This window comes from Physcomitrium patens, chromosome 21 (assembly GCF_059467195.1).
Source record: "Physcomitrium patens ecotype Gransden chromosome 21, ASM5946719v1, whole genome shotgun sequence".
NCBI classification, from domain to species: Eukaryota; Viridiplantae; Streptophyta; class Bryopsida; order Funariales; family Funariaceae; genus Physcomitrium; species Physcomitrium patens.
This window is the reverse complement of record NC_143430.1, coordinates 8,764,609-8,791,696: the sequence shown is the minus strand read 5'-3', so window position 1 is coordinate 8,791,696 and position 27,088 is coordinate 8,764,609. Positions and strand designations below refer to the sequence as shown.

The window sequence follows — 27,088 nt, the reverse complement described above, 5'->3', positions numbered from 1 at the left end:
AGCAGCGTCTAAGAAGTTTCTAGGAAGCTTCTATATTAAATATTATAGAATTAACTTACTTTTATCTACTTTTACTTACTTCTACCTATTTCTATATGTAATTATTAGCTTACATGATTATGGCCGTGACACCAGCAACTTGTGAGTAGCCTTTAGCAACCAATCTAGACTTATATCTCACAATATTATCCATTGCATCCCTTTTGGTTCTAAACACCCACTTACAATCAATTGAAGATCGATTTGGTGGAAGTTGAGTCAATTCCCATGTTCCATTGTCCATGAGTGATTTGTACTCTTCTTCTATAGCATTCTCCGACTACAATGCATGTGTGGACTTCATTGCATCACATAAACTCAATGGATTAGCAAGAAATGCAACATTGGCATATTCTTCACTTACTTGAGAAAAGATGTGGTCCTTCTACCATTCATCACAAGGTTTTCTTTCTCTCAAAGGATATCTCCTTTCATTTGAAGAAGACCCTTCTTCATGCATTCCATCCTTCTTCTTCTTCAATGCTTGTCTTTTTTCACTCAAAGGTTGATATTCTTCATCATTATCATCACCTTCAATATCTTCATTGCCTTCATTGTTGGTTCTAGCAATTGAAGGCATATTATGATTTACCTTCTTTGGCACTTGATCTTGACTTCTATTTCCTCCATCCTCATTGTCATCATCATCTTATTTTACTTCTTTCTTTACTGAACTTGAAGATGTGTCCTCAAATACACCTTCACTTCTATTTGGACACTCTTCCAAGTGCTCAGAAGCACTCTTATGCTCCATAAACTCTACATCACGACTTTTGATGATCTTCTAAATACATTAGCTTATATGCTTTGGTACCTTCACAATATCCAACAAATACATATTTTGTACCTTTTGCATCAAGTTTGGACCTCATAAAATCTAGTACCTTTGGATAAGTAATCCATCCAAAAATCCTCATATGTGAAACATATGATTTCTTCCCACTCCAAGCTTCTTGTGGAGTCATTGATGTAAGTGCACTTGTAGGGCACCTATTCGTTGTGTACATCACATTTACCATAGCTTCCGCCCAATATTCATGCCCAAGGTTTTGTATATGAAGCATACTCCTTGCTATCTCCACAATGGTCCGATTTGCTCTTTCAGCAACTCCGTTTTGTTGTGGAGTGTAAGGAGTAGAGGTTTGTCTTGCAATACCTTGAATCTTTATGAATTCATCAAAATTCTTTGACATGTATTCACTTCCATTGTCCGTTCTCAACACTTTGATCTTGCACTCACATTGTTTCTCTACAAGAGCCTTAAACTCCTTAAACTCCTTAAACTCCTTAAACCTTGAAAAACATTCACTTTTAGCTTTAATGATGTAAATTCACACCTTTTTTAAAAAGTCATCTATGAATGTGACAAAGTACCTTGCTCCTCCAATTGATGGTGTCTTCATTGATCCACAAACATCAAAGTGCACAATCTCCAATAATTTTGTTGAATGTGTTGCAACTCCACTTGGAAATGAAGCCTTTTGTTGTTTGTCTTGTATACATCCTTCACAAGCAAGTGTCATGGCATTATGGCTGAATTGACCAAGATCCAAGCCACTTACCATGGATTGGAGTTCCTTCATGCATTTGGCATTCAAATGACCAAGTTATTGATGCCAAATGCCAAACTTGTCTTGATCTTGTGGAAAATTAGTAAATGCCGCCACTTCAATTTTATTCACCTTCTTGCAATTGATGAAGTAGAGATTTTCATCTCTAAGGCCTTTGGCAACATATTCGCCATCCAATGTCTTCACAAAACATCCATTCATATCAAATTGAACCTTATAACCATGTGATACAAGTTTGCTCACCGAAAGGAGGTTCTTCTTCATTTTTGGAACATGTAAAACTTCCTTCAATGTGATCCTCTTGATTTGGTCCTTCACAACAATCTCCACCACAATGGAACCAATTCCAATGGCTTGCACCATGTCATTGTCTCCTAACTATACTTTTGTTGCTGAAATTTCTTCATAAATGTTAAATGGATACTTGTATGGTGTCATGTGTTTAGTAGCACCCGAATCTATAATCCACTTCGAAATAGCAGCCATAGAGGCTCCTTCCCTTGCCATGAAAGCATACTCATCTCCACCAAAACTATCACTACCATTGTTTGCATTCTCTCTATCTCCTTTCTTGGCCTTCTAGCGATTTTTAGCAAAATGACCTAATTTTTCACAAATATAGCAATTCCTCATATTACTTTTTGAATTATCATGTTAGTGAGAATAGCTACCTTTGCCATGTCTTGAAAATAGAGTCGAATCATCACTTGCAAGCTCCTTTTTTTTCCTCTTAGTCACTTCACGGGTAAGTCTTGATGTGACATAGTTCATGGTAAGTTCCTTCATATTGACGGACTCCAATACCACAATGAGGTAGTTGTAGGATTCGGAAAGGCTCATGAGCAATGTCAAGACAATGTCCTTATCATCAACTGGTTTGTCAACAACTGCTATTTGGTTAGTAAGTGCTTTTACCTTGTTAACATGAGCCATGAGGTCATCTCTTTCTTCCATCTTTACTGTCAAGAACTTCTTCCTTGTCCAAAGGATGTTGACAAGTTTTCTACTATCATAGATATTGCATAGAATCTTCCATGCTTCCGTTGGTCCATTGCAAGCTATAATATGTGAAAAGTTAGTATCATCAAAGTTTTTTGCAATCATTCCAAAAGCCTTCCTTTCACGACGTTTGTACTCCTTCTTCACCTTGATATCAACATTGTCACTTGGAGGGTCTTCACTTTCATCAACAATGTTCCAAAGGTCCAATGAAGCCAACAAAAGCTCTATTTTTTTCTTCCAATGGTAAAAGTTGTCACCTCTAAACTTTTCAATCACTCTCAAGCTCTCAGCTTCACTTGAAGCCGTGTCTAGGGAAGGAATGTATAAAAGAAAATCAAGAAAAGAGAAGATAGAACTCTTAAAATCAACAAGAAGATGTTGTTGCCTTAGAAACCCAGAATGCCCTCTTTATAATTATACAAGTGATTTCACTCTTGTATCACTCTCAACTTCATATATAAGACTTCTCACAAGTCTTATACTCTATCTTAACCTCTTGCATAAGCTTTGTCACTCTTCAATCACCCTTCTAACCACAAAAAATACTTCTTATAATAATAGGAGAATCTCTTATGAAGTTAAGTATATGAAAGTAGAAAGTTAGAGCACCAATGATGAAACTCAACAAAGAAATAGAATACTCAAGTTCTAAAACATCATTAAATGGAGTCTAACAACAACCAAGGCTATCAATGCACTTAAGAATAAGTAAGAGCAAAAACTACATCAACAACTAGATGCATAAGAAGGATTAGAAGAGAGCAAATTCAAACTTCAACAACAACCATAAGATCTATTCCTCACAACAAGAAAGACTTCAAAATACTTCAAAATTCACAAGTAAAGGTGAGTGGGCCCATAACCTATTGAAGAACAAGCACTTTAAAGACAACACTTAACATCAACAAGGTTGCACACAAAGAGAGTATGGAATAAGATATCTATCACTTCCTATACTCATTACTTATAGGTAGTAGTTATTGCCCTAAAAGACAACTTCCACTCTTTAACTTTTATACACATGGCCCTAGAATCCTTTTGGCATCTCATGAGCCTTGAAAGTATCTTATGACACATACTAATGACTCATACTTAGTCTTTGGATATTCCTTTGTTAATACTTTATCCTTTTGACTTTGACTCTTGATCTATGACTTCGTCCTACATCCATTGGATGTCCTTACCATATACCAAGAGTCAAACCTTTGACCACTAATAACTTACCTAAGTTAATATCCTCTATAAGGTAACTTATTCTACTTTTATTTTAACAACTTCTTTGAAGTCTTATTTTTTTCTTAATTAAAATTCATCTAGTAACTTGATAAGAATAATTTAGATATCTCACTCTATTGAAAGTCCTCACATTTGTTATGAAAAGAAAAAAATCTTAAATTAACATAGAAGTAATTGTGTTTTCAAACAAAAAAGAAGGTAAAGAAGACGGCAGAGATGAAGGAATAGTTCAAAGTAGAATATGCTAGCACGTGTAGATTTATTAATGCAGGTAGATCGAAGGGTCCGGATCTGAGTTGCCATTAGTGGACATGTTGCATGATTTCCTTCCTATTACTGTCGATACTCCTGGTTCATTCCTTTCGAAACAATCGTTGGAGGGAACAGATATAATCCAAAAGATTCCAACTTGCAGGAGGGTTTATCTCCAGGAACCTATCACTAGTCACGTTCTTTGCAAAGAAAAAGCCACTCACCCCCTTGGAATTGGTCCTCTTTACATCCACACACACTAAGATACTCGGGGGCTGCTGTCTGCTCAAACATTCATCTACCCAGCCGCCACCTTTCCCACCACCTCATCTCCACTCTCAGGATCCATCGCTTGTGTGCTTCATGGATGTCTGGAGTGGAGCACTCTCATTTGTAACCATCAAAGTAAGAGAATGATGTGAAGTAATTTTTTTCATTTAGGGGAAACATACAGAAGTCACCTTAGAATGTAGTGTGGAGTTTTTAGAACAGTGCAAACTGCTTTCCACATGCGAATAGGTATTTTGAAGAGAATATTCATAAGGTGGAGCTCACGTGCATTCAACTCACCATGATAATCACACTTCGTATTCTCTTAAAATTAGAAAATTTATCACATTTTCCCTCTTTCACCTTGCTAGACACATTCTCCAACGAATTACACGATGACCCTCGCTAATTTGCCTCTCCATTCTTCAATCAAACAAGCTTCCCTCATATTGTGAGATCCCTTATAAAATGAGACTGGAGGCTGAGTTGAAGCAGAAAGAACACTGCAAAGAGTAGTAAGCATAACGAACCACACAAACGCATTCAGCATGGTGGAGGAAGGATGTGGCCAGAGGGGATGAACAGTCATGAAGAGGGGCAGAGGGGGGGGGGGGGGGGGGGGGGGGGGCTTTATTCCGCGAGTAGTTCGACGGGGAAGCTTAACGGCCCAGCTGGAATTCACTGAAGGAAGTCAACTCATTTTCTTAAAATGACCCATTTCTACACGTGATGAATGTGCAGCTCGCAAGTTGCAGCGCCGTAGTCGGCGCAGCCCCCGTTACTGCCCACCCCAAGTGACGGCTACAAGTTCCCCTACACCGCGTCTTGGAAGACCCACAGTCAACAATCCACCTGCCATTGTAGCTTTGATTCTCTTGTGTTGGCTTTGTTTTGCACTTTATTCATATTGATTTCCTAGGCTTGTTGGTGCACTGATCTTGTCGATCACACAGTTCGGTGCAGATCATTCAGCCTTCTTGAGCTTTGTGTACACTTTGTGTTGATAGCTGGCGGTCGAATCGAAAGCCTTAGCAGAGGTGGGCCACCAGTTAGTGTGCAGGGGGGCAGTTAGATTGGAGAGCAAACGTCATGGGATGCAACTGCTCGAAGACTCCTCCGCCTGAAGAGTTCAGAAAGGCCGTGGGTACCTGGCGAGGCACCAACTCTGAAGGCGCCACCGTCACGTTTGTCCTCTTCAGCGAGGGCAGCTTCTACTATGCTCGTGAATCGGGCTCGACCAAAGTGAGCTATCAAGGGCCCATCAACAAATGGAGCGGGGGCAACTTCGACAGCAAGCCGTGTTGTTTTTGCTCTTGGCATTTCGAACTGGACAAGCCCGTGGACGGTCCTGACGGACTCACCATGGAGGTCAATGGCGTGAGGCTCAACTACGCTGGCATTCCCTCCGTTATCGCCTAAAGTTGAAGTGAGTAGTGTCAAGAGACGGAGAGATCATTTGCGACATGGCATCATAGAAGTATGTGCAAGAGTAAGATGAGATCGCATTCGTAGCTAGTTTAGCAAGTTCTGATGTTTCATATCTGACCTTCGTGTATTTTAACTGAGTCAATCTGGCGGGTAAGAGAATAAGGCTACTGCCGTTGTAGCATTCCAGGCCACACAGTAGTTCTACAAACCCTAGATCTGAAGATATCTTTATGTAATAGTACGTTTTAAATGTCAGTGCTAGTTTCTGACTATAAGCATGGTTACCAACCACATTGTACTTCTTGATGTTAGTTCAGGTGGCAGCTCTCATATTTTTGCAAATTTTGAGTTTCATTTGACTACACATGTTACATTCATGCTTAACTTGCCATGGTTTACATGCTTGTGAGGAGACTATGACTATACCTCCACCCTAACCACTTCAGTTGAGTCTGCTTCAAAATACCCCTACACACATACCTGAACAGCTTTTGCATGTCTGCTACTCACATGTAACATGATGGTGTTTTTGCCGATAGCATCCCACAGTGAACAGTGAGATGGGGTAGCAAACCAATTCATTATGCGTGCACCAACAAGTATACCAGAGATGTGCGAACGTTGTGCACCGAATATCTAACTTGTTCATTCCAACCACTGGTAAATGCCCGTCATGCTGCAATCCCAACTGTAATAGACGTCAGCAGTTGACAGAAATATGATATACAATGAAAAAATCCTAGGTCTACATATACTCTACAGCTACTCTTTCCAACGTCACCACATCATCGATTTATGAAAAACTCTGAATGAGATTTCTGATTCCAGTGATTCCACGCTGCACCTGTTATCACCATCAACAAGTCAGGTTGGTTATGTTCTTCACTACCTTAACGTTCTTATGAAACAAGGCATTTGAGTTGGAGCCTCACAACTGCTAATCAAGCTAAAAATTCAACAATTAATGACACTCATCTAGAATTATGGCAGAGTTTTTGTAGTCAACTAGGGAATATTAATACTACCGCGCACCAATGTCCAGTAAAACGGCAATATATACTGACTTTGCAGAAATGGGTGCATTTTTGTTCGCTGGATTGGTGTCTGGCAGAGGTGCAGATGTATTCACTGGATGTTCAAAAGAATGGGAGACCTATGAGTTTCCTTACTCAAACGATGGTTGCGGGGATTATGCGGAAATCAATGAAGAAAGGAAAAGAAAACAAACAAACAAAAAAAAAAAAGTATACCCACTGGCGGCACATTGCCCTTCCATGCCATCTTTTCCAGCAAGAAAAGCTGCTTCTTCTTTGAACTTAAAGACAGTTCCACCATTTGAGCCATTACACCTGCATTCATAACAGCCTTATAGTTAGCTCAAACCCTGAGATCGCATGCTCATAGACAAAGAACAGGATCCAACCAGAAGTGAACAGAATGCCATCACAATTTCAACGAAAAAGGTTACTCTGTCTGCGGCTACAACTGAAATTTCAGAAACCCTGCCGATTAGAACCCAATACTCAATCTCCCAATTCTCTAAAGCAGCAGGGATGCTTGACCAGAAACATCACCTCACAGTTTCTCCAGTACATGACAAGTAAGAAACATGCAACCATACAACCAGCACAAATCTTTTCCGACTCGAAATCAATACCTGCACATAAAACCTACGACAACCCTAATCATGTAAAATCAGTCTAAGAAAAGCCAAATTTCGTCTCATCAACGACAACATGACTTCAACCCAGATCACCACAGCTTCCCCTGCGCATGCCGAAGCTTCCACTCACATGACATCCCCATACTCTGATTGCATACACCCTGGATACATCATTTGCCAAAACGCCCAGTCTTGAAACAAAACAAGCAGAGATTGCAAAAACATGAAATCTGAAAGCCACTCCAAACCAGATCAACTTCGGACAAGAAGCCTAGCGAGCTGTTTGAAAGATTGGAGCTTGCACTACAACGAAGACTGGAATGCAGAGGCTGCCTCAGACATTTGACAACAAAGGTGTTGTTTGCCATAGCTCTGTGAGATAAAGTGTGGCCGATGTGAGGAGTCTCCGATCCAGGCAATCGGTCTACTACGCCAGTCAAGTTGCAAATCAACACAAGTTCGACATAACCAATGCTGTATTGAAACCTCCCACATTCCCTCATCGGTAGGAGAAGCACAAGAGGACACATTGGACAATGAAAATACACAATTTGATGCCTGATTTCTACATTACAATTGATCCAAGATTTCTACTCAGAATGCAACTTGCAAAGGGATGAGCTGGGTTGCATTCTCCTTCTCCCTTTTAATTACGAGAAAGCAAGCTTGGACCCATTTTTTCTTTTCTCTTTTTTAAGAATTTGTAGCTGTTTAGAATTTGGAACGCTCTACAGTTCCGAATGGTTGGCAAGTTGCATCCGGAAAATGTGAAGAGCATTAGAAATGTTGCTAGTGCAAATCCCAACTTCAATCATGTTGAGTGTATTGGGTTTCATCCCTAAATCGTCAAATTAATTAGATGAATAATATTAAGGACTTATGTACAGGAGAATAAACTTGGATTAGAGTTCTACAATGTATGGACTTGAATCATTCATTCTCTTGTTATCTTCTTCCATTAATTGATTGTTTTATAATTTATTATTTCATTACTGATCCATATTTGATGATATGTAGAAGTGAACATTATTATGATAAAAAAATTAAACATACATACATACATGCATTTAAAATTTAAAATTTTAAAAATAAAAATCTAAAACAATAAATTATTTTATAAGAATTAAATTAAAAACTAAACCACATAGTGTGATCTTGAAGAAATGAAAAAATCTAAATATAGTTTACCTTATTAGAATCCCAAGTAGATAATACACATAAAATAAGAAACAAATAAATTTTGGTACTAATATTTTAGTTTTAATACAATAATGGTGTAGAACACAATTTTTTTTAACATTAGAATTGTTTTACAAAAGAATTGCTTGAGCAATTTGATGCAAATGATGAACAATATGTGTGTGTGTATGTATATATATATATATATATATATATATATATCTTTTATAAAAAATCACGAGTAAAAATTAACATATAAATATTTGTAACAATTTTATCAAGAGAATGCATATACATTCACTCACACACATACACACATATATATATATGTATATATATAAACATAATATTGCAAAAATTTCAAATATTTTGAAATTCTGTTTATCAAACTTTTAAATCATATTTTAAAGTATAATATTGATTTATTTAGAGTTTTAACATATATATATATATATATATATATATATATACATTTATCAAAAATTAAATTTCAAATCTTTTATGTTCTCATGGTTATTATCTTAGATATCTTAGATGGAGGTGCAAAATTATAAAGAAGATACTTACAACATAAAAAAAATCAATGTAAAAATTTGATATTGGATATGTAATATATATCTATGCAAGAACTTCTTGCATGCTTTTAAAATTATGTATTTAATATATGACTTCAAAAAAATATTCATTTATCAAATTTTCTAAATTATATATATATATATATATATATAAGTATTGAATAACCTAATGTAATGTTTAGATAAATGAAGAGTAAAATAACTTTATAAAATAAAAACAACAAACTCTTTTTTTAAATAATAGTAATTGTAAGTTCTTCAAATTCTTTTTGTAAGCATACATAATAGTTAGTATAATGTAAAGAGTAGAAATTGGTTTTTATAGAGCATTAAAATTGTGTCGAAAATCATGCTTTTGTTTCAATTTATACTTTAATTAATTGAATATATAATTCAGAACTAGACTTTGAAATAAGCATAGTCATCTAGAATAAAATTTAAAAGATTTTATTAATATTTTTGTTTCAAAAGAAAATTCCAATTTTTTTCAAATTAATAAACTTATTCCAATAACAATAAAATATTTGGTTTTCAGTATAAAAACCATTTTGAAAAAAATACTAATACTATTTATATTAAAATAACTATAAAATACAAGTCTTAAAACATAACAAGTTGTTTAAAACAAGTAATACAATTATACCAAGTTATCACACTATTTTTTTCTAATAAAAATCTATTTCTTTTCTCAAAATTTGAATTATAGATGTTTTTAAGTTTAAATATTTTATTGTGTAATATAATAAATCAAATAAAAGTAGTAAATTTAGAAATGATAATTAATCACATGTTTATTTCTTTGATTTAAATTTTTTATTTATTAAATTTTTTATGTTGTATTTTACACTTGATTTGTTACCATGGTGATTTAGTTTTCTTCATAACTAAAGATCATATAAAATTCATTAGCTTGGTATGTCTAAGCATGTGTATAACCAGTTCAAAATTCTTGCATATACACATATATATATATATATATATATATATATATATATTTGTTTTTTTTTTCAAACTTAAGTAAAACTAGGTGCTACAAAATCATTTAGTTTTTTATATGTAAAAAAAAAACGATTACCATAAATTAAATCTATGCATTAATGCTTTGATAATTTGGGGAAAGGTGCCACATTTGGGGGTCTTTCAGAACTGGAATGGCTGTGAAGGTCCATCAGTCGTTTCTTCATGCAGGACGCTAGAAATCAGTTTTTCTCTTCGGGAGTCGGTGACGACGCCAATGAAACAGTCTTCGCAGTTGGAATAGCACGAGTTGCTTTCGCAAATCACTTGCTAAATTCGTGCATGAAACACTGACGTGAGAACCTGCAACGGTAGAGTTCGTGTTGTTTAAATGTGAAGGTTTTGGGGAATGTGAGATGTGTGTGTGTGTGTGTGGTGGTCGCAGTTATCGTCATTGTTTGAGCATTTTAGTTCATGGGAGTGGAGTGGAGTGACAATGGGATGGAGGGAGAGTAACCGGCCAAAACCCAATTAATGTGGTTAAATTTAGATCTTATGTGGAAGAACCAAGTGTGGTGGTTGCCGCGATCCGTATCAACGCAGTTGTTTTCAGAGCAATTGTAAATGTGGGGTATGATTTTGGAATGTGGGCTGCTAAGGAAAGGTGAAAGAGAAATAGAACTCGAAGGCAGCAACTGAATTTTGTGCTCTGAGCTGAGGTGCAGACCCTTTGGACCTGGAAAGTTGCATATCAGAAAATTAGGGTGTGCGTTCGGGTGAAACAAGGTGCATCAAGTTTCCAGAGCTGGCGAGTAGCAGCATGGACGTGCCTGAGATATGAGATTGTGATGGCTCCTGTGTTTTGTGTGTTTTGGGGTCAATACTGGCAACGGAATCGAGGCGGCTGAGTATCAGTGCCCAGGTCCCAATCTGTCGAAGACGTACACTTTGCACGTAAGAGCCTCCAGCTTCCCTAGTAATTGCAACATAAGTTGAGTTAGTCGTGCCTGTTCAGTAATGCCTTCGTGTGTTTGCGATTGGCTGGGATGTGAACGGATTTGTTGAAAGTATGTGGAAATGCTTGCATGGGGACAGATTTGAGGGTTTTTTTATTACATTTGTTTGAATATTCTTGTGAATGATTGCTTTTGAAGTTTGTTCACAGGATGCTTTGTTTGAGGAGCTTGGATTACCTGCTTCTCGAGTAAAGTTCATGTCTTTTGAAACTCAGAAGTATGTTAGTTTGGCTTGTTAAATTGTGGATTTGATTGAGTTCTTTGAATAATTTAGGATCCATCGTTCATCAAAGCATGTAGCAACGTACAAAAGTGTATACACATGTTATTGATGTGGAAGTGTGAAATGTCCCATGTATCTCATTTTAAGTAAACTGGATTACTTGATGAATCGTGGGGTGTAAACTTAATGTTGAAGGTGAGTAGGTGAAGCAGAGAGTATAGAACAGTTGTAGAAGAAGTGCTTTATGAATTCTTCTCAGAGGTGGGACAACTCAATCGTTAAGGTATGTGTGGGTTGCGGATTTGGATAAGAATCATCAACAACAATACTAGTTATTGCGAAACGTCTGAAAGTTGTAATTAGCTAAATTTGTGAACTGTCTCTATTATGTTTTACCATCATTGGAGCCCTAAGGATTACGAAAATTGTTGCTTTATCAACTATACTCTACTTGTTTTTTGAGAACTTGGATGTGCATGGGAAAATCCCAGAGCACCTGATTCTGAACATAAAATCACTGGGCAAGAACTTTGGGATCGTTAATCCGTTAACTACATATTGGGTAAAGGGAATGCTGAAAGACGTGAAACCTCCTTCACCCATTTTAAAGCACATCTCTGCAACATATCTATGCTGCTGCTGGCAAGTGGGATCCGGTATCATTGGTGCGTAATAAGACGCAGGAAAGAGGTATCCGCAAGGAACTAGGGTGCAGATGGATTGCGATTGACTACAATATTTATTACTTTGATGTAGGAGATACACCTCACCCTGAAGTGAAGGAAATTTATGCAGTGATGCATAGTATGGTCGAGAATCTAAAAGCTGAAGGTTGCATTCCTGACACCAGGTTTGTATAGCGCAACATTGATGAGGAAGACAAAGAAGGATCTTTTTGCTCTAGTTTTGAGAAGATTGCTGTATGTGGCTTTTTGGAAACCAATTCGGGCATACAAGAACCTTCGGGTGTGCATAGATTATCATATATCAACTAAGTTTATTTCAAAGGACACTGGACGAGAGATCGTAGCCAAAGAAGCTAACCACCTCCACCATTTCAAAGATGGCGTATGCTCTTGTGGCGACTACTGGTGATCAGGTGGGTGCTCCAGTTTGCATCGTAACTTTCGGAGGGCCAACTGTTAACATAGAGCAAAGTCATTTATTATTTGTTTTGAATCCTTAGAAGAGCAAGGGTGTCTAGAGAGAAATGGCTCTGCCAAAGTCATTCGTTTCACTCCGCTTGGGCAAGGTAGGCTGCAAAGATTTACTTAATTGTGAAAATCATTGATGTGAGCCAGTATTTGTTTTTACGTCTTTTTTTCCGGTTTTGCAAGCATTGTATCATTAAAGACGGACATCCAAAGATTTTCCAGCAATATCAAAGAACCTGAATTCTCTCCTGAACATTCCGATGTTATTATCTACTGGATGCAATTTTCCCGTCTTATTCTATGAGGTAATCCCCTATACTAGTTCTGAATCAACTTGTACAAGCTGTATTAGATCCTGAAAAGATGGAATATGTATTGGTTGCAGGTTACAGGACATATTCAATGACAAGGTGCACTGAGTATTGCTGTAGTATTATTTCTCTGAGGTAATTTCCTTCAACAATACTCAGTGATGTTCTTGACTGTAATATGCCAGAACTGCCACATTATGTTGTGAAGATTCCTGTTGTGTTACTGATTGTGAATGTCAGTGCACCAGGGTCTCCAGTGCAGCAGCTACTTTTCACCCCATCACTTCCAACACTACCTACTTCACTTAGATATATCAGGTTTGGCCTCTTCTTCAGAGATTGGACATTTGGACCATGTGTGACAACAAAGATTCGTCTGACACTGAAGTTTGTAGAAATGCTTGAGGATAATATTTTGGAGTGTTCTGGCGTTGTGCGGAAAAAGAGATTCTAGAACGGATGGTCAAGAGACCAGAGTAAGAAGAGCGCCTCCTCCAGAGACGGGATGATTCCTTTATGCCCATAGAACTTATGGGTACACAAGAAGGCATGCCCAATTTTGTGTGTCAGTTTGGTAGTTTTGAAAGGGGCTGATTGTCCATCTTTCAGGTCGCGAAGATTTTGTCCTTTTGATTCTTTTGCATTCCAGGTCAGTGTCTAACCACTCGCTTCTGATTTTGACATTGCGTTCAATCTGCTTTATGCTGAAGTCTCTTCAATGAGTCGAGGTCTGTAATTATTGTCACCTTGGTTAGCGACGCCTCACAGAACAAAGGACTTATCAAGTCCAGTAACGGCCCTACAACCACCAGCTCATGGTTTTTGAACTAAAGTGTAGTTTTCGCAGTAGTCTCAGTAATGTTATGAGTTCTAGTAGGCCCTTTATCCTAACCCAATTGATCGCCAAACATTGGTAAGTCCTGCAAAAGCATATGATAGTGAGAAATGGTTTACAAAGACATAACTATAATTCCACCCTGCAACTTACCAGGGATGTACATGAACCATCTTTTTTTGCTGTATTGACATTCGTACTTCAGCACAGTTCTCAATATGTGTGGAATCAAAGAAACTGGTTGTCAACTCAACATTCTGTCTGGAAACATGAAGAATGGTTGCCAACCAGGTCCTTCCGACATGATCCACTAACCATTTGTCAGCTTGTATTAGCAGCATTTTATTTAAAGCAACCCACTGAAAAAAGCAGTTCGTTTGGGATTTAATTTTTGCTACTATGTATAATTACGCACGTATATGTCCAATCTGACGTCTAGTTTTACAATTTATTAAATTGTTTCCGCTTTGTTCTGAACAAAAATTGGAACAAATTGGAGATTATTTTATAAATATGTCCAGCGAGAAAATGTGAGAATATACGAATGCATGTTGAATTGAGTCGATTTAAGTGAGAAGAAGAGAAGACGAACACTTTGACTTGTTTTTTTTGTGAAAAACAAACATCGAAACAACATAGATTTGTTAACGAAAAGAAGGCAACAGACCATGAGTTGATTCTCATTGTATCCATACAATAGCGTCCTAAAGGGTCTGATTTACATTTCTATGAATATCTGATGCAAAGTCCTAAAGTAAATTATAAGAGCAAACTCCTTAGCAATGAAACATTTTCAGCAAAATTGTATATGAATAAAGAAGCATTGCTTGTATTTTAACAAATCTGTTGTCAAATGTTCTTTAAATTTGGAATCACTATGTTGTAGTATTTTAAAATCTGTAGTGAAATATTGAATTCCTGTTGTGTGATCAATTTGCACCAACTGAACATTCAGATTTTTCTTGTCGATTGTTACAAAAAACAAGATTTGTTCCACAATATCCACCATACTTCGTTTATCAAATAAAATGATTTTTTGGACAAAAAATTAATTATCTTAAAATTATGATATTGATTGATACAAACTGAAAAAAAGAAAAAAAAGAGGACAAAATGTGAAGAAGTTCCCTTAAAGATTACATTGATGGAACATAGAAGAAAACTATTATGTCATTGTGAAAGCAGTTTTGCATTACATTAGAACAAAGAACACTTTACAAAATTCCTAGGATTGTAAATGAGATAATATATTGATCATTTAAAAAAGAAAATAAAATCCAAACTGTTTCACGTCACACAATTTATTAAAATAACAAGAAAAAATTACTCTTACTGAAGAAATGCAGAATGAATAAAATTCTTCTTAGCTGCAGCGTTGGCACCAAATCCAATAAGGTGCTTTCTAAGCAGCTGCTCTGACATAGATCACTTTTGAAAGTACTTCAATAAACACACACTGTTTATAAAAAAGTTTTTTAATAACTTGCATTGGGTGTAAACTATTTCTTACATTTTTGGATATAATTGGTGAAAAAAAGTAACTGAACAAGGAATAACAAATGTATCACACATTACAATCTACTTTGATATACATACATACTTACATAACAAAGTAAATCAAAAATAAAAATGAAATGCATTAGTTCAATATTCTATTTATTTGTTGGTAGTTATTGCATATTTCCTACAGAATCTTTTAGATTTAAATTTTTATTAAACTGTTAAAACATTTTTATACTCAAATTCATTAAATCAAGGTTTTTTTTTGTGGTTGCATAAAGTATATACATGTATATGTAAATATAGTTTTCTCTATCTTGTTAATTTTTTAATTTTATTATTTATTACCACAAGTCACTACCTTGCATTGATAAGTAATAAAGAAATAATTTTTTAAAACTTGTAGAAAAGATATAAAGTGCTCATCTACACGAGAGTAGATTAATGGTATCAAAATTTAACTTAAAACTTGTAATTCAATAAAAACCAAATTCAATCAAAATATATAAACCAATATATTACATTTACTTCTTTGATTAATTTTTTTACACATAGGTTTTTATTACAACAGATTTCAATCAAATAATAAAAAAATATATATACATATATATATATATATTTAATAAAATTTAATATCTATTAGAATTATTAAAATTTAAAAATTATTACATCTATTCTAATCATATATATATATATATATATACATATGAAAATTTTTATCTATCCAATAGACCTTTATATTTTTTATGTTTCAGAATTCCAATATTTTAGTAATAATAAAAAAACAAGTTTTAATAGAAAGGTCATTTAAATAGAAGTGTTTTTATATTAATTTTTTGGCTTCATTAGACCATGTTGTGATAAATTGAGTTAATAAATTTTGAAAATAAATAAATAAAAACACTATCAGTATTATGAGATTTTGCAATAAAACATTGATTATATAGTTCTTTATGAAAATACAGAGTTTTTCTCAATATTATCCTATTAATTGTTAGTTGACATTTTACACTTGAAGAGATGAATATGACATTTTTTCATTTTTTCATTTTAATTTTATTAATATGTTTTTAACTTAGAGGATTTCCAAATATAATTTACTCTTTCTGTAATATTGACTTTTTTTAAAAGGAGGTGAAAACTTGTCACCTCACACAAAACTTGTCATCTCTTTCGACTACCAAAAGTACTAACACTTCCTGTGATAACATTTTCCCTTCCTGTCCAACTTTTTTCCTTCAAATTACTTAACATATGATTATCTGGTTTCTAAATACTAGATAATCATATGTGAAACTATGCTTTTATTATATAACTAACTTGATGTTTTAGTTTTGTTAGAAGTATTAACTAACTTGATATTAATATAGCATAATAATTATTGAAAAACATCAAGTTAGTTAATACTTCTTACAAAACTAAAATTCAGAATAGGAAATAACAAAGAGTTTTTTGAAACATGTGCAGTTGCATCAATTTAGATAGCTCTTTTGATTGATAGCTGTTATGGACTCAATTATGAACTGGACTGCATCTGAATGTAACTTAAGATGCATAAGGCTTATTCTTCATGCCGCTTCGTCTGGGGTCCAGTGCTGTGAAAAATTCCAAATCCTTGTGCAGACCTTTGAGAATCTAGAATGCAATTTTGCTACTTTGTACATTCTATAAAGCATTAAAATTTCGGTTACAAAAGAGCTGGAGACCCTTTAGAAAAAGAAATCCTGTCAGAGAAACAGCAGGAAATTCGAAGTTCGTGAGTCCATTTCGATGACAGGAAGGTGGTGACATCTTGACTCGAACACTCATACCGTTAGATTCCCCGTTGCATCGAGGACTCATTCGCTTCGAAGGGGCACCAGTTGAGAATCAGACACTGCTCATTTTCACAACCTGATGACTAGTGGGCTCGTCCGTCTGCTTGAGTTGCACGCCCCCTGGACTCGTGTTAACCAGTGCAAATCTTTTCTGACCACACCGACTGAGTCCGCATTGGATCAGAGAAGGGGAACTCAGTCGGGGATATCGTTTTCAGTTTCTGCTGGGGGCGTTAGAAATTGTAGCATTCCATTTTGCTCACTTGGGCCTTGCCTCTTGTTGTCGAGGGATAGCTCAAGTCTACGTCAACACACGTGAGCTTCTGATATTACCGTGCAATGACCTATTCATTCACAAGATACACTGTCAGTTTCTGAACCTCTTTACCCCCCGTTGTTATCGATTCATGTGTAAATTATGATGCAATGGGGTAAGTTATACAAAATGGAGGGCAATGATTTGTGGAGATTTCTCTAAGATATTCTGATATCAGTAGTATTGCGCAGTGGGTCCAGTCAGAAAAGCTAATTTTTGTTGTTGACAAGTTCAGGAAAAGTCACGTACTGAATCGAGTACTTCGATCGAATCATCCTCTTTTTCAACCTCGACCATGGACTGATTCTGGCTTATGTCTTCCTCGCCTGTGCCTGTCTCATTAACTCAATTTTTTATCTACTTCTACAAAAGATGTGAAGTGACTCTACCAGGGACTGCAGATTGGTTATCCATCATAAAGCATCAGATGAAGACAAAGATTTCATATCATTGATCAGGCATATTACAAGTTCCAAAGAGTGGTAAAGACCTTGTTCTACAAATGGTCAGAATACTTGGGTACTAAGTCATGAAGCCCTTGAAAAAAAAAAAAATTAACCTATCAAATCATGGCACGAGAAATGAAATGATGCACCACTGAGAACAAAAATGATTTGGATTGTACTGCGCTCTAATAGCAACTGCAGCTCCGGGATAGTTCTATCAAGAAAAATACCAGCTGTCCAGATACAGCACCAGTGGGAACAGGAGAGCGCTATTGATTAGATCCGCAATGTGGACGCAAATCGACCACCTGATGAAGTTGCAAAGATAGTACACATTGCGTAGGTTTTAATTAAAAGATTTCGATCCGAGTCGCGCAATACTATAGTTTATAAGGATAAGTGATCAGGCGGTGCTCGACGTGGCCGCTCAGAAGCTCCACAATCGTGGTTCCCAAGAGTATGCCGAAGTTCCCTCGTCGCTGTCGTTAGCGGAAGATTGCAGCGAGTCTGCCATGGAGTTTGGCATCTGGTCGACTTCCATGAATGAGGACGGATACTCAGGACTGGCTCTGTCTTCACCTTCCATTTCGACGTCTGAGATGTCAGTGCAAGAGGCGGAGGAATTCGGTAACCAGCATAAATCTGAGTCGCTGGATGCCGGAGCTGACGTCAATGGGATGACGTCCTCGTGTCCGCAGGATCGACTCATGTGCTGTGGCAGGTGGTGGTTCCTGCCGCTTGTAAAAGTGGCCAGGTTGTACTGAGTACCATTGCCTGGTAAGTGCTGATGATCCAGTGATGAATCGATACCTTGATCTCGCTGATGTGAAGAATGTGTTCGTGAATTTGTTGCAAATGTGTGACACCGGGATCGATCACGACTTTGCGGCTTCATCTGCCGGGAAATGCATTGAGCAGCTTCTATCGCTGCGGCTTGTATGCTCTTGTCCGACAAGTCTTGGGGCCGCGGCAGTGAGCTGGCCAGATTGGGGAAGTTTAGCTGTGCATCAGCTCCTCGTAAAACTAGAGCTGCTGCCATGAGCAAGGACATGAAAGTGAGGACTTTACTACAAAAAAACATCTACAATTCTTGCAGATTCCCATCAGAAGTTATCAAAATTCGCCTCTGAGATCCACGTCAACACAAACCCTCAGAATCATTGCACCAAGTTCAGTAATCCATATTTTTGAAACGTATAAAACTGGTTAACCTGCGGAAAATGTTCACCAACCTACTGATGCAGAATGCGTACTATACTCAAGGCTGAATCGAGGAATCATCCACAGTAAGTAAATCAAATACCAGTATCGTATGCTGTAGCTGCCATCTCGGCAGTGTCAAACGATCCCAACCAAATGCGGGACTTGGACTTGGGCTTTCGGATTTCCGACACCCAACTCCCCCATGGCCTCCTTCTCACCCCCTTGTACAGTGGGTGGTTAGCATCGCCCAGCTCTGTGCCCAGCTTCGTCTCCTGTTGCGCTTGGCTGCCTCCGATCATTCTTCCGTCAACCTAACTGCCTGTCCTATTCGGTGTGGTCTAGCAGCAAGACTATGGGAGGAAACTCTGCTCAAGCGCGTGGATTTTGGTACGATTGTCGCGGTCGGACGATTAAACGAATACCTAGATACACAAAGTACACCTTTGGAAGGACTGCACTAGGGAACTTCCTGAAGCACCAAGCTGCCCGACTCCATGACCACCAGCAGTAGTACTACGAGTCGAAGAGAATGTTTCAGCTTGTGTCGGATGGCCAACAGATCTGGCCGTCTTCTTCTGCATGCATCGATCTTCTCAAAGTTAGTCACTTCCTTGTAAAGTCTAATGACTGATTTTGTTTTCGACTACTTCGCTGATGAAATCATTTATGCTCTCTAGGCCTCATGGATTTCTCCTCGAGGCACGTTTCTTTTATCTGATTGAGTCGAGGAGTACTAGTCTCTCCTTTCTGCGGCAGACGATGATCTTCGACTCCAGGACAAGTGACTGATCTCTGACACCACTGATTACGTCCTGCCCAATGAAGGTACCCTAGGTGGCCAGCGCGTAACATACACACCTGGTAAATCAACCGACAGGTGAATCTTCGTATGTTGGCTCTCTCGCCATTGGTTCAAAATTTTATATGCAGCTCAAATCCATCTTCTACCTTTCAGATTTCCGCAGTGATTGACCACAAAGAGCTACATCTACGTTCCTTTTTATGAATTTCTCTTCTACTTCACCTGTATTTCCTTGTGTTCAGCCTGCCAGAAACTAGATTACTTTGTTCAAAATACTAGCTTTGTATCTCATAAAACGTCGAAGATCACGACTAAATAAATCCTACCCGCAACCGTTGCACGACTTTCTCCGCAAGTCTGACCCATAACTAATTCAAAGTGCGTCAGTTACATTAAATACGACGGTGAAGTTGCCTGAAGCAGGTGAAAATAGACAAGACAAAATTGGGCTACTACGAGATAACATAAACCATCAGATTTTTCTCCTACTCAATAGGGAGCACGCGGTCGATGACGTGGCCATCTGCAAGTGTCATAATTTAAATTATTCAATAAAAGTGCTCAGTATGATAAAGTTTGGACGTTACTTGTTTAATGATCTCCACCACTAAATCGATCAAAATGCATATCAACCTGACCCATTCAATGACAACATAATTACCTTGCAAATAAATAACAATATCGGGGGCCTACAAGTTTGTATGTCCTTGCCAGTGGCGACTGTTTGCTGCAACTTTACAGTTTGAATTCATCGCGACAATAATTCAGACTGGAATCACATATACCATGCAAATGATATCTTATCTTTATGCATTCCTAAGTTACATGGCAATGAGAGCCGAGAGATGGGCTGCAGGAACCAGGTGCAAAACTAACTGCAGCTAAGTACTGCCCTAGTGCTAATTGGATTATGTCCCATCCAATGGTGGGTGGAGAAGATCTCTTAGGAAAGCTACAGTTTGTGTACCACACGCACGCGCACAAGGCACGGACAGAGAACTGAGGGTTCAGGTTCTTCGACAGGCGATCATTTCATGAAAGCGGGGGGTGTGGGGTAGAGAAGGAACGGCGATCCTGCATCTTGACAGAGCTGCCGCACATGATGCCTTGCTCACTGATTGTCATCTACACTTGAGATCAGGTACAACTAGTGCATTAAAGCGATTCGGGATAGTGTCACCGAAGAAACTCGCAATGATTATGCCCCAGTGGTAGGGCACAGCTAATTCTCCCTATCCATCACCTCAGAATTATAAACCGTGGACAAAATCTCCTCTCGCTTTTGTCAATAATTCTCCATTGTTTTATCCCCATGATTGTCTGCACTATGTTGGGATGTTGCAGACCGATCCCTTTTGAGCCTCTAGTGCTGAGTTCCACCCCTCCTTCCCCTCTCGTTGGAGCGCGCAAATCTGCTTTCCACTCTGTTTGACGACTCTTCAATCGCTATTCAGGCGATCTTCTCATGCAATCTCAAACTACCATCCTGTATGAACTCACGGTGCTACTCGCACACAACTTCGCTCACAACCAACTTCAGAGTCTCACTTAGTCACCAGGGCCGCGTCACAGCAACAACATAAAAGCACAGACATAGTTCTTATGAATTGTAGATGGTTCCCGCCTTGCTGCAGCAGCCATGGAGGGGATCATCCCCTCCAACATATTCCGAAGCTGACTTTCCCAATTTCGGCGACCTTCGAGTAGCCCAATTCCATCCCAACAAAATCCGGAGACCACTCCAATCAACACTCCAAAACTAGACCATGATGAGCATGCTAGGAATGCCCTTTCCGGTGTGTAATCCCGAACATGAAGAGGCAGACCCCCACCCATGAGAAGCAATCTACACCAAACTCAGGAATTCTTCCAACCGCGGCGGCAGCGACGAAATGCATACTACAGCTTGATCTAGGAATTATACGACCCAACCCAACAAGGCCACGCTCAAGCCCGAAGTGCAATAGGAGGTGCAATCGAAGGCGACGCGACAAGCGGCGCAAGCAAGCTTCAACCAGGATCGAGTGAGAATATGAGTGAAGCGTGAGCGCACAGATAGACCGGGAGGTTGTCGCCATTGTGAACTAGAAGATGCAGTGTAACATCGAAGGCCAGGGAATTGGGAGGCGGCTCCGACGCACAGCAGGGCAGGCGGAGCAAGAGCGGAGGCCTGGGGCGCGATCCCCCCCATCGCCAGCTGCTGGCTGTGCATCCCCCGCAGCGACTGTCGCTGCAGCACTGTGAGCAGAAGCAAGAGCAGGGCGAGCGTGGCATTGCTGGAGCTCTCAACTCGGGTTTTTATTATTCTAGAGTTTGGAAATGTGGTCTTTGGTGAACTCCATGTGACCTCCGGTGATTTTTTTCTCTTTGTGGAAACATCTCTTTGATCTCAACCTAATATTCTGGTTGATTATTGGAAAAGCTATAGCATGCACATGTATGAATTGATTTTTATGTTGTTAATCTATGGTAGGACTTGTTTGTGGTCCTTATTTATTTCTTTGTTGTTTGTCTCTTGCACAAAACTTTTATTTTTTTAAGCATGTTAGTACAAGACTTTGCCATTGAAAAGAATAATAATGTAAATGGGGATTTTTCATCATATTATTGTTTAAATTGGGACTTTTCATCTAGAGTGATCTATCTTTTTTTTCACAAATAAGATAACAACTCATGTTGGAGATTTTGAATGGTGTATGAAGTTTTTAGTCAAATTTTTGTAAATGTATTCCTTGAGTGTAGCCAACTAATTTTGTGATAAGCTTTAGATTGGTCCAAATGGTGGTTGAGTTCTTATTGAAAGATCAATCAAACAATCATAAAAACAATGTTGTGGAAGAATATTTACATTTTTTTTTTCAAAAACATCTTAATAATCTTGATATTGGCTTCAAATTTAGCTTGAAGTCTTTCTACCATGAAAAATGGGTATGAAATAAATGACAAAAAATGACCTTTCTTTTGTAGCATATATGAAAGCTCTAGAATCTATTGAAAATGATTTAGACTTTTAACTTTCTACTTAAATAACTAAAGTCTAGATTATATTATAAAAAAATAAAGGTTATAAGTGATCTAATCTATTTAAGGATTATATTTTTTTTACTATAATAAATCTAAAATAATTGGATTTGAAGAAGATCTAATAACTTTAAATACTACCAAGCTATTATAATTGATAAACTAAATAATGTTGTAGACATGAAAAATGCTTTAAATAAACACTTGAATATAGTAGTGAGTACTTATTTAGTAAGATGTGCATTTTGTAAATCAAATTTTAGATCACTAGAAAAATAAAAGAAATAGCTATTTACAACCAAAAATATATATTGTAGGTTGGAATTTGCTCAACTTCATCAAGATTGGATTATCTATAATTGATATAAGGTCATTTTTAGTAACGAGACTAAAATCAATTGATTTCAAGTTAATAGTTATAATTGGTATTGGATGAAGGGTGGAGAATCTTAATTACAAGCTTGTCATGTGAGTCAAACATTTAAACATATAAGTGGTGTAATTTTTGTATAGAATTATATGACTTCATATGATATAAATTATAAATGTAAGATAAAAGAAATAAAAAAAATATTATATGTTAGCATTTATGAAGATCAGATTTTAAAGATACTTGAATAGTATTATTTCAAATTTATTTTTTGTATCATATTTTAAAATGATAGTAATCCTAACTATGTTGTAAAATCAATCAAGAAATAGGTGTCAATAAATTTTTTTGAAGTACTTATTTAGAATCTTCAATCACTTGACGTAAATCTAATTGAGCATGTCTGAGAACTTATAAAACAAAAATTAAATGAGTACCCACTACTAGCCAAAAAAATGCTTCAATTGTGAGAGCATGTATAAGCTTCTTTTAATTCTATTATTCTTAAGCAATGCCAAAATTTCTATCTATCATGGATATATATTTATTATAATTTTTACTTAAATAATATGAATAGATTGAAGTAACCAAAAATAAAATAATTTCATAATATCTTCTAAAAAAGCTTCTTAAAGCTTTATAGACGTTGCTTTGACTTTATATATATTTTTAGTTGATTGGTAGATTAGAAACTTAATCAGCAAGTTAATTACATGCCACACATATTGATAGCTTGCAAAACAATCTAACTATGTGGTGCCCATATAGAAAACTTACCTTGCAAATTAAGATATGTGTTGTGTAAAGTCAACATGTTTTGGAGGTCTTGTAGAATTTCATCATATAGCTCGTAGATAGATAGTATATATAGAGGTAAGAGTAAAGCCTTCTTTACTCTTGTTAACTCCTTTCTTGCTTCTAATTTAATTTCAAGAAGTCTCTAGTTCTCTTGTCTTTTGGAAATAACAATTCTAGTTTCCTTTTAATAAACATACTTCTTTATTTCTATTTTGTAAAACTTCTTTGAGAAAGTCTCAATTATTTATTTATTTTTCATTGAATTTTTGTCCTTAATAGATTGACAAGAGTTCACTTACAATATCAAAGCTTTATCTTTTTTTTATTAAGAGTAAATTATCCCTTTTTCTTATTAAGACATAAGTATATTAGAAGTTATGGATGACCCTCATTGAAATTGATATTAATTTCTTTATTCTCAAATTCTTTCTTTTATTTTTTTGAGTAATATTAGATATCTATTTTCTTCTAAGTATTATCATGATAAAGATGTCAAAATAAAAAATGCAAAGTCACAAATGCAAGAATAATTAAGGAAGTTAATATTTTTTTAAATGATGTAATTCAATATTGGATAATTTGAAAGATTTTTTGGCAAAATTTTGATCTATGTATAGAAAATATGATACAATTTTTATTGCAATAAGAAAGGTCTATATTCTATAATAAAAAATTAATTTATAATATTACATGATTTATAATTTAAATAACTTGCAATTGATATCAAGTAGAATAATGTTGCATTCATTAGCCAATTTTTTTTTATGGATTATAATATGAAGTAAAAATATTAATAAAAAAAATAAATATATTCATGTAGAAATCAAAGACTGTCATCCGTTGTCATAATATGTGAAGTCTTGCTTGAGAATGCTCCAGGCACTTGGTTGTGGAAGGTAGAATGGAAATTGCAACAACAAAATCCTAACTCTAATAGAATACTAACTAAACTCTAATAGAATACTAACTAAATTCCAATTAGACCATAACAATGCTAAACAAGCTTAAATCAAATTCAAAGAAACCTCAAAGGAATAACAAAGAAACAATAAGAAATCTTAAAGAAATATTAAAATGATCACAAATATATCTCAAATACATCTCAATTCAATCTTAATTTAATCTTAATTAAAATCCTATTGAACTTCATTCAAACTTTAGGCCAAAAACTAACTAAATCTTAAACCTTAAATAAATCCTAATAAAATTCTAAATCCTAAACCAAATCCTAACCAAATCCTAAATCAAACCCTAATCAAATCCTAAATCCTAAATCAAACCCTAGTAATTCCTACAATAGATTTAAACCTCAAATACTAATGAATTAACTGTTGATCTTAACTCAAAATTTGCATGCTTTTTAAAAATTAAGTTGAAAATAAGCACAAAAAATTTTGAAAGGATCGAAATTACCAACTAGACGATAGCCTCAAAAACGTACTTGAATGTTAGCCGACCTCCTTCTCTAACCTTGATGCTAATCTTTCAGAGCCAATATCTCTACTTTTCATGGTTTGATTTATCTCAAAATTCTCATATATATAGAAAAACAAGTCTTATATCCTCACATACAAATTTTTTTCCAATCCAACTAGTAGATTGCAAGAAATCTTAAAAACCCTCACTAGACCTAAAATTCTAATTTTTGAGACCTTGACCCACTTAAACCTCAATAACCCTCAATTTAATTTTTAAATTGAGCTAAAATTTACAACACATATTAAACACAATTATAACCATTAACCTACAAAATTTTAGTTGTAGGTCTATTATAAAACACTTGAAATCACTAGAAACATCAACCATATTTTATTTCACAAAACCTAAGTTATCCAAAAACAAACTTGTCTTTGTAAAGCTCTTACAAAGTCATTAAAAATCCAAATTGCCCAAAACCAATGCTCATAAAAACCTTATCTAGTTTGCTATCAAATCTTATTCTCTGATCTACAAAAAAATCCCGGATTTACTGTAGGTGTTCGATTTTGTGCCTCAAGGTCTGATTTCGACCTTGGTTGCTAACCGGCCCTCCTTGAGTATCAATATCTAGTTTTTCTAGATAAATTTTGCTAGAATTTACTTTTAACTTCTTCTTAAAGATACTTATATCATTTATTTTTCCAATCTATCTTATTTTGCCTTATTTATGGTCCTATAAAGTAAATAGAAGTCACTTTTATAAAAAGGCAATATTACTACTAAAAGTTTTACTACCTTCTTATCTTTTATCCCTATTTTTTTACTTTATCTTTTAACTTGGCTCTTCTATAATAAGATCCATATTATCATCTTTTACCATGTAGTCGTGTTACAATATGACACCATTATACTTTGAAGATATTATTCATGAAATATTTCTTTTAATATGAGTAATAGCTAATGTTCATAGTAGCTTTGTGGTATTTAATATCATTAGATCTCCTTCTAATCCAATTATTTTAGGTTTATTATGCTTAATAAAGTATTATCCTTGAATATATTGGATTTCTTGTAGTTTTGATTTTTGATAAAGTATAATTAAGAGTATAATTAATCAAATAAAAAGATATAAATCTAATATAACCAAACTTATATTTGTAGGTGTAAGAGTTTACTTGCATGCTACAAAAGAAGGATCATCTTGAGTAATTTATGCCACATTTATTTTTAATAGTAGAAATATTTTAAATAATATTCTTAGTCAATATCAAGATTTTAAAGATGTATTTGAGAGGAAGAATGCAGATATTCTTTGAAAATATTGTCCCTATAACTATTCAATTAATCTTTAAGAAAGAACTCAACCGTTATTTGGATCAATCTATAGTTTATCACAAAATGAGTTGGTTAAACTCAAAGAATATATTGAAGAAAATCTAGCTAAGAATTTCATATGACATTCCAAATCTCCACTAGAAATTATAATTTTATTTGTGAAGAAAAAAGATGGATCATTGCAGATGTATATTGATTATTAGAGAGTCAATAAGATCACTATCAAGAATAGGTATCTACTACCTTTGATATCTAGAATTCTTGATTACTTGAATTAAACTAAGTTCTATATAAAAATAGATCTATAAGGGATATGTAATTTAGTATGCATCAAAAAAGAGATGAATAGA

General features: G+C 35.8%; 2 protein-coding genes and 1 long non-coding RNA gene across 17 annotated transcripts; 1 reads left to right on the top strand and 2 right to left on the bottom strand.

Annotated features, from left to right (window-relative positions):
- Nucleotides 1-5,430: 5,430 nt before the first annotated feature.
- On the bottom strand, nt 5,431-8,542 carry LOC112274498 (uncharacterized). Of its 8 annotated transcripts, none has more exons than XM_024504064.3 (4): nt 7,592-8,445; nt 7,053-7,147; nt 6,824-6,926; nt 6,420-6,642 (listed from the first exon to the last, which is right to left on the bottom strand). In XM_024504064.3, the coding sequence occupies exons 1-4, from the start codon at nt 7,684-7,686 to the stop codon at nt 6,576-6,578; spliced, it is 360 nt and encodes a 119-aa protein (XP_024359832.1). In that variant the 5' UTR covers nt 7,687-8,445; the 3' UTR covers nt 6,420-6,575. The 8 variants fall into 8 exon arrangements, 6 of the variants coding, with proteins under 6 accessions (XP_024359827.1, XP_024359832.1, XP_073386095.1 ...); XM_073529994.2 differs by having other exon boundaries at nt 6,831-6,926; XM_024504066.3 differs by having other exon boundaries at nt 7,049-7,147; nt 7,592-8,439.
- Nucleotides 8,543-10,286: 1,744 nt separating this feature from the next.
- On the top strand, nt 10,287-14,725 carry LOC149986746 (uncharacterized). Of its 7 annotated transcripts, none has more exons than XR_016499811.1 (5): nt 10,287-11,126; nt 12,262-12,510; nt 12,951-13,011; nt 13,117-13,194; nt 13,486-14,725. It is a non-coding gene; the product is annotated as an uncharacterized LOC149986746 (long non-coding RNA). The 7 variants fall into 7 exon arrangements; XR_016499815.1 differs by adding an exon at nt 11,338-11,376 and having other exon boundaries at nt 10,297-11,126; nt 13,125-14,103; XR_016499816.1 differs by having other exon boundaries at nt 10,306-11,126; nt 13,125-13,194; nt 13,486-14,103.
- Nucleotides 14,726-17,772: 3,047 nt separating this feature from the next.
- Nucleotides 17,773-19,709, bottom strand: LOC112274032 (uncharacterized). 2 transcript variants are annotated; one of them, XM_024503163.3, is made up of 2 exons: nt 19,094-19,709; nt 17,773-18,822 (listed from the first exon to the last, which is right to left on the bottom strand). In XM_024503163.3, exons 1-2 carry the CDS (start codon nt 19,290-19,292, stop codon nt 18,218-18,220), a joined length of 804 nt encoding a protein of 267 aa, XP_024358931.1. In that variant the 5' UTR covers nt 19,293-19,709; the 3' UTR covers nt 17,773-18,217. The 2 variants fall into 2 exon arrangements, with proteins under 2 accessions (XP_024358931.1, XP_024358932.1); XM_024503164.3 differs by having other exon boundaries at nt 17,773-18,819; nt 19,094-19,686.
- Between the last annotated feature and the right edge of the window lie 7,379 nt (nt 19,710-27,088).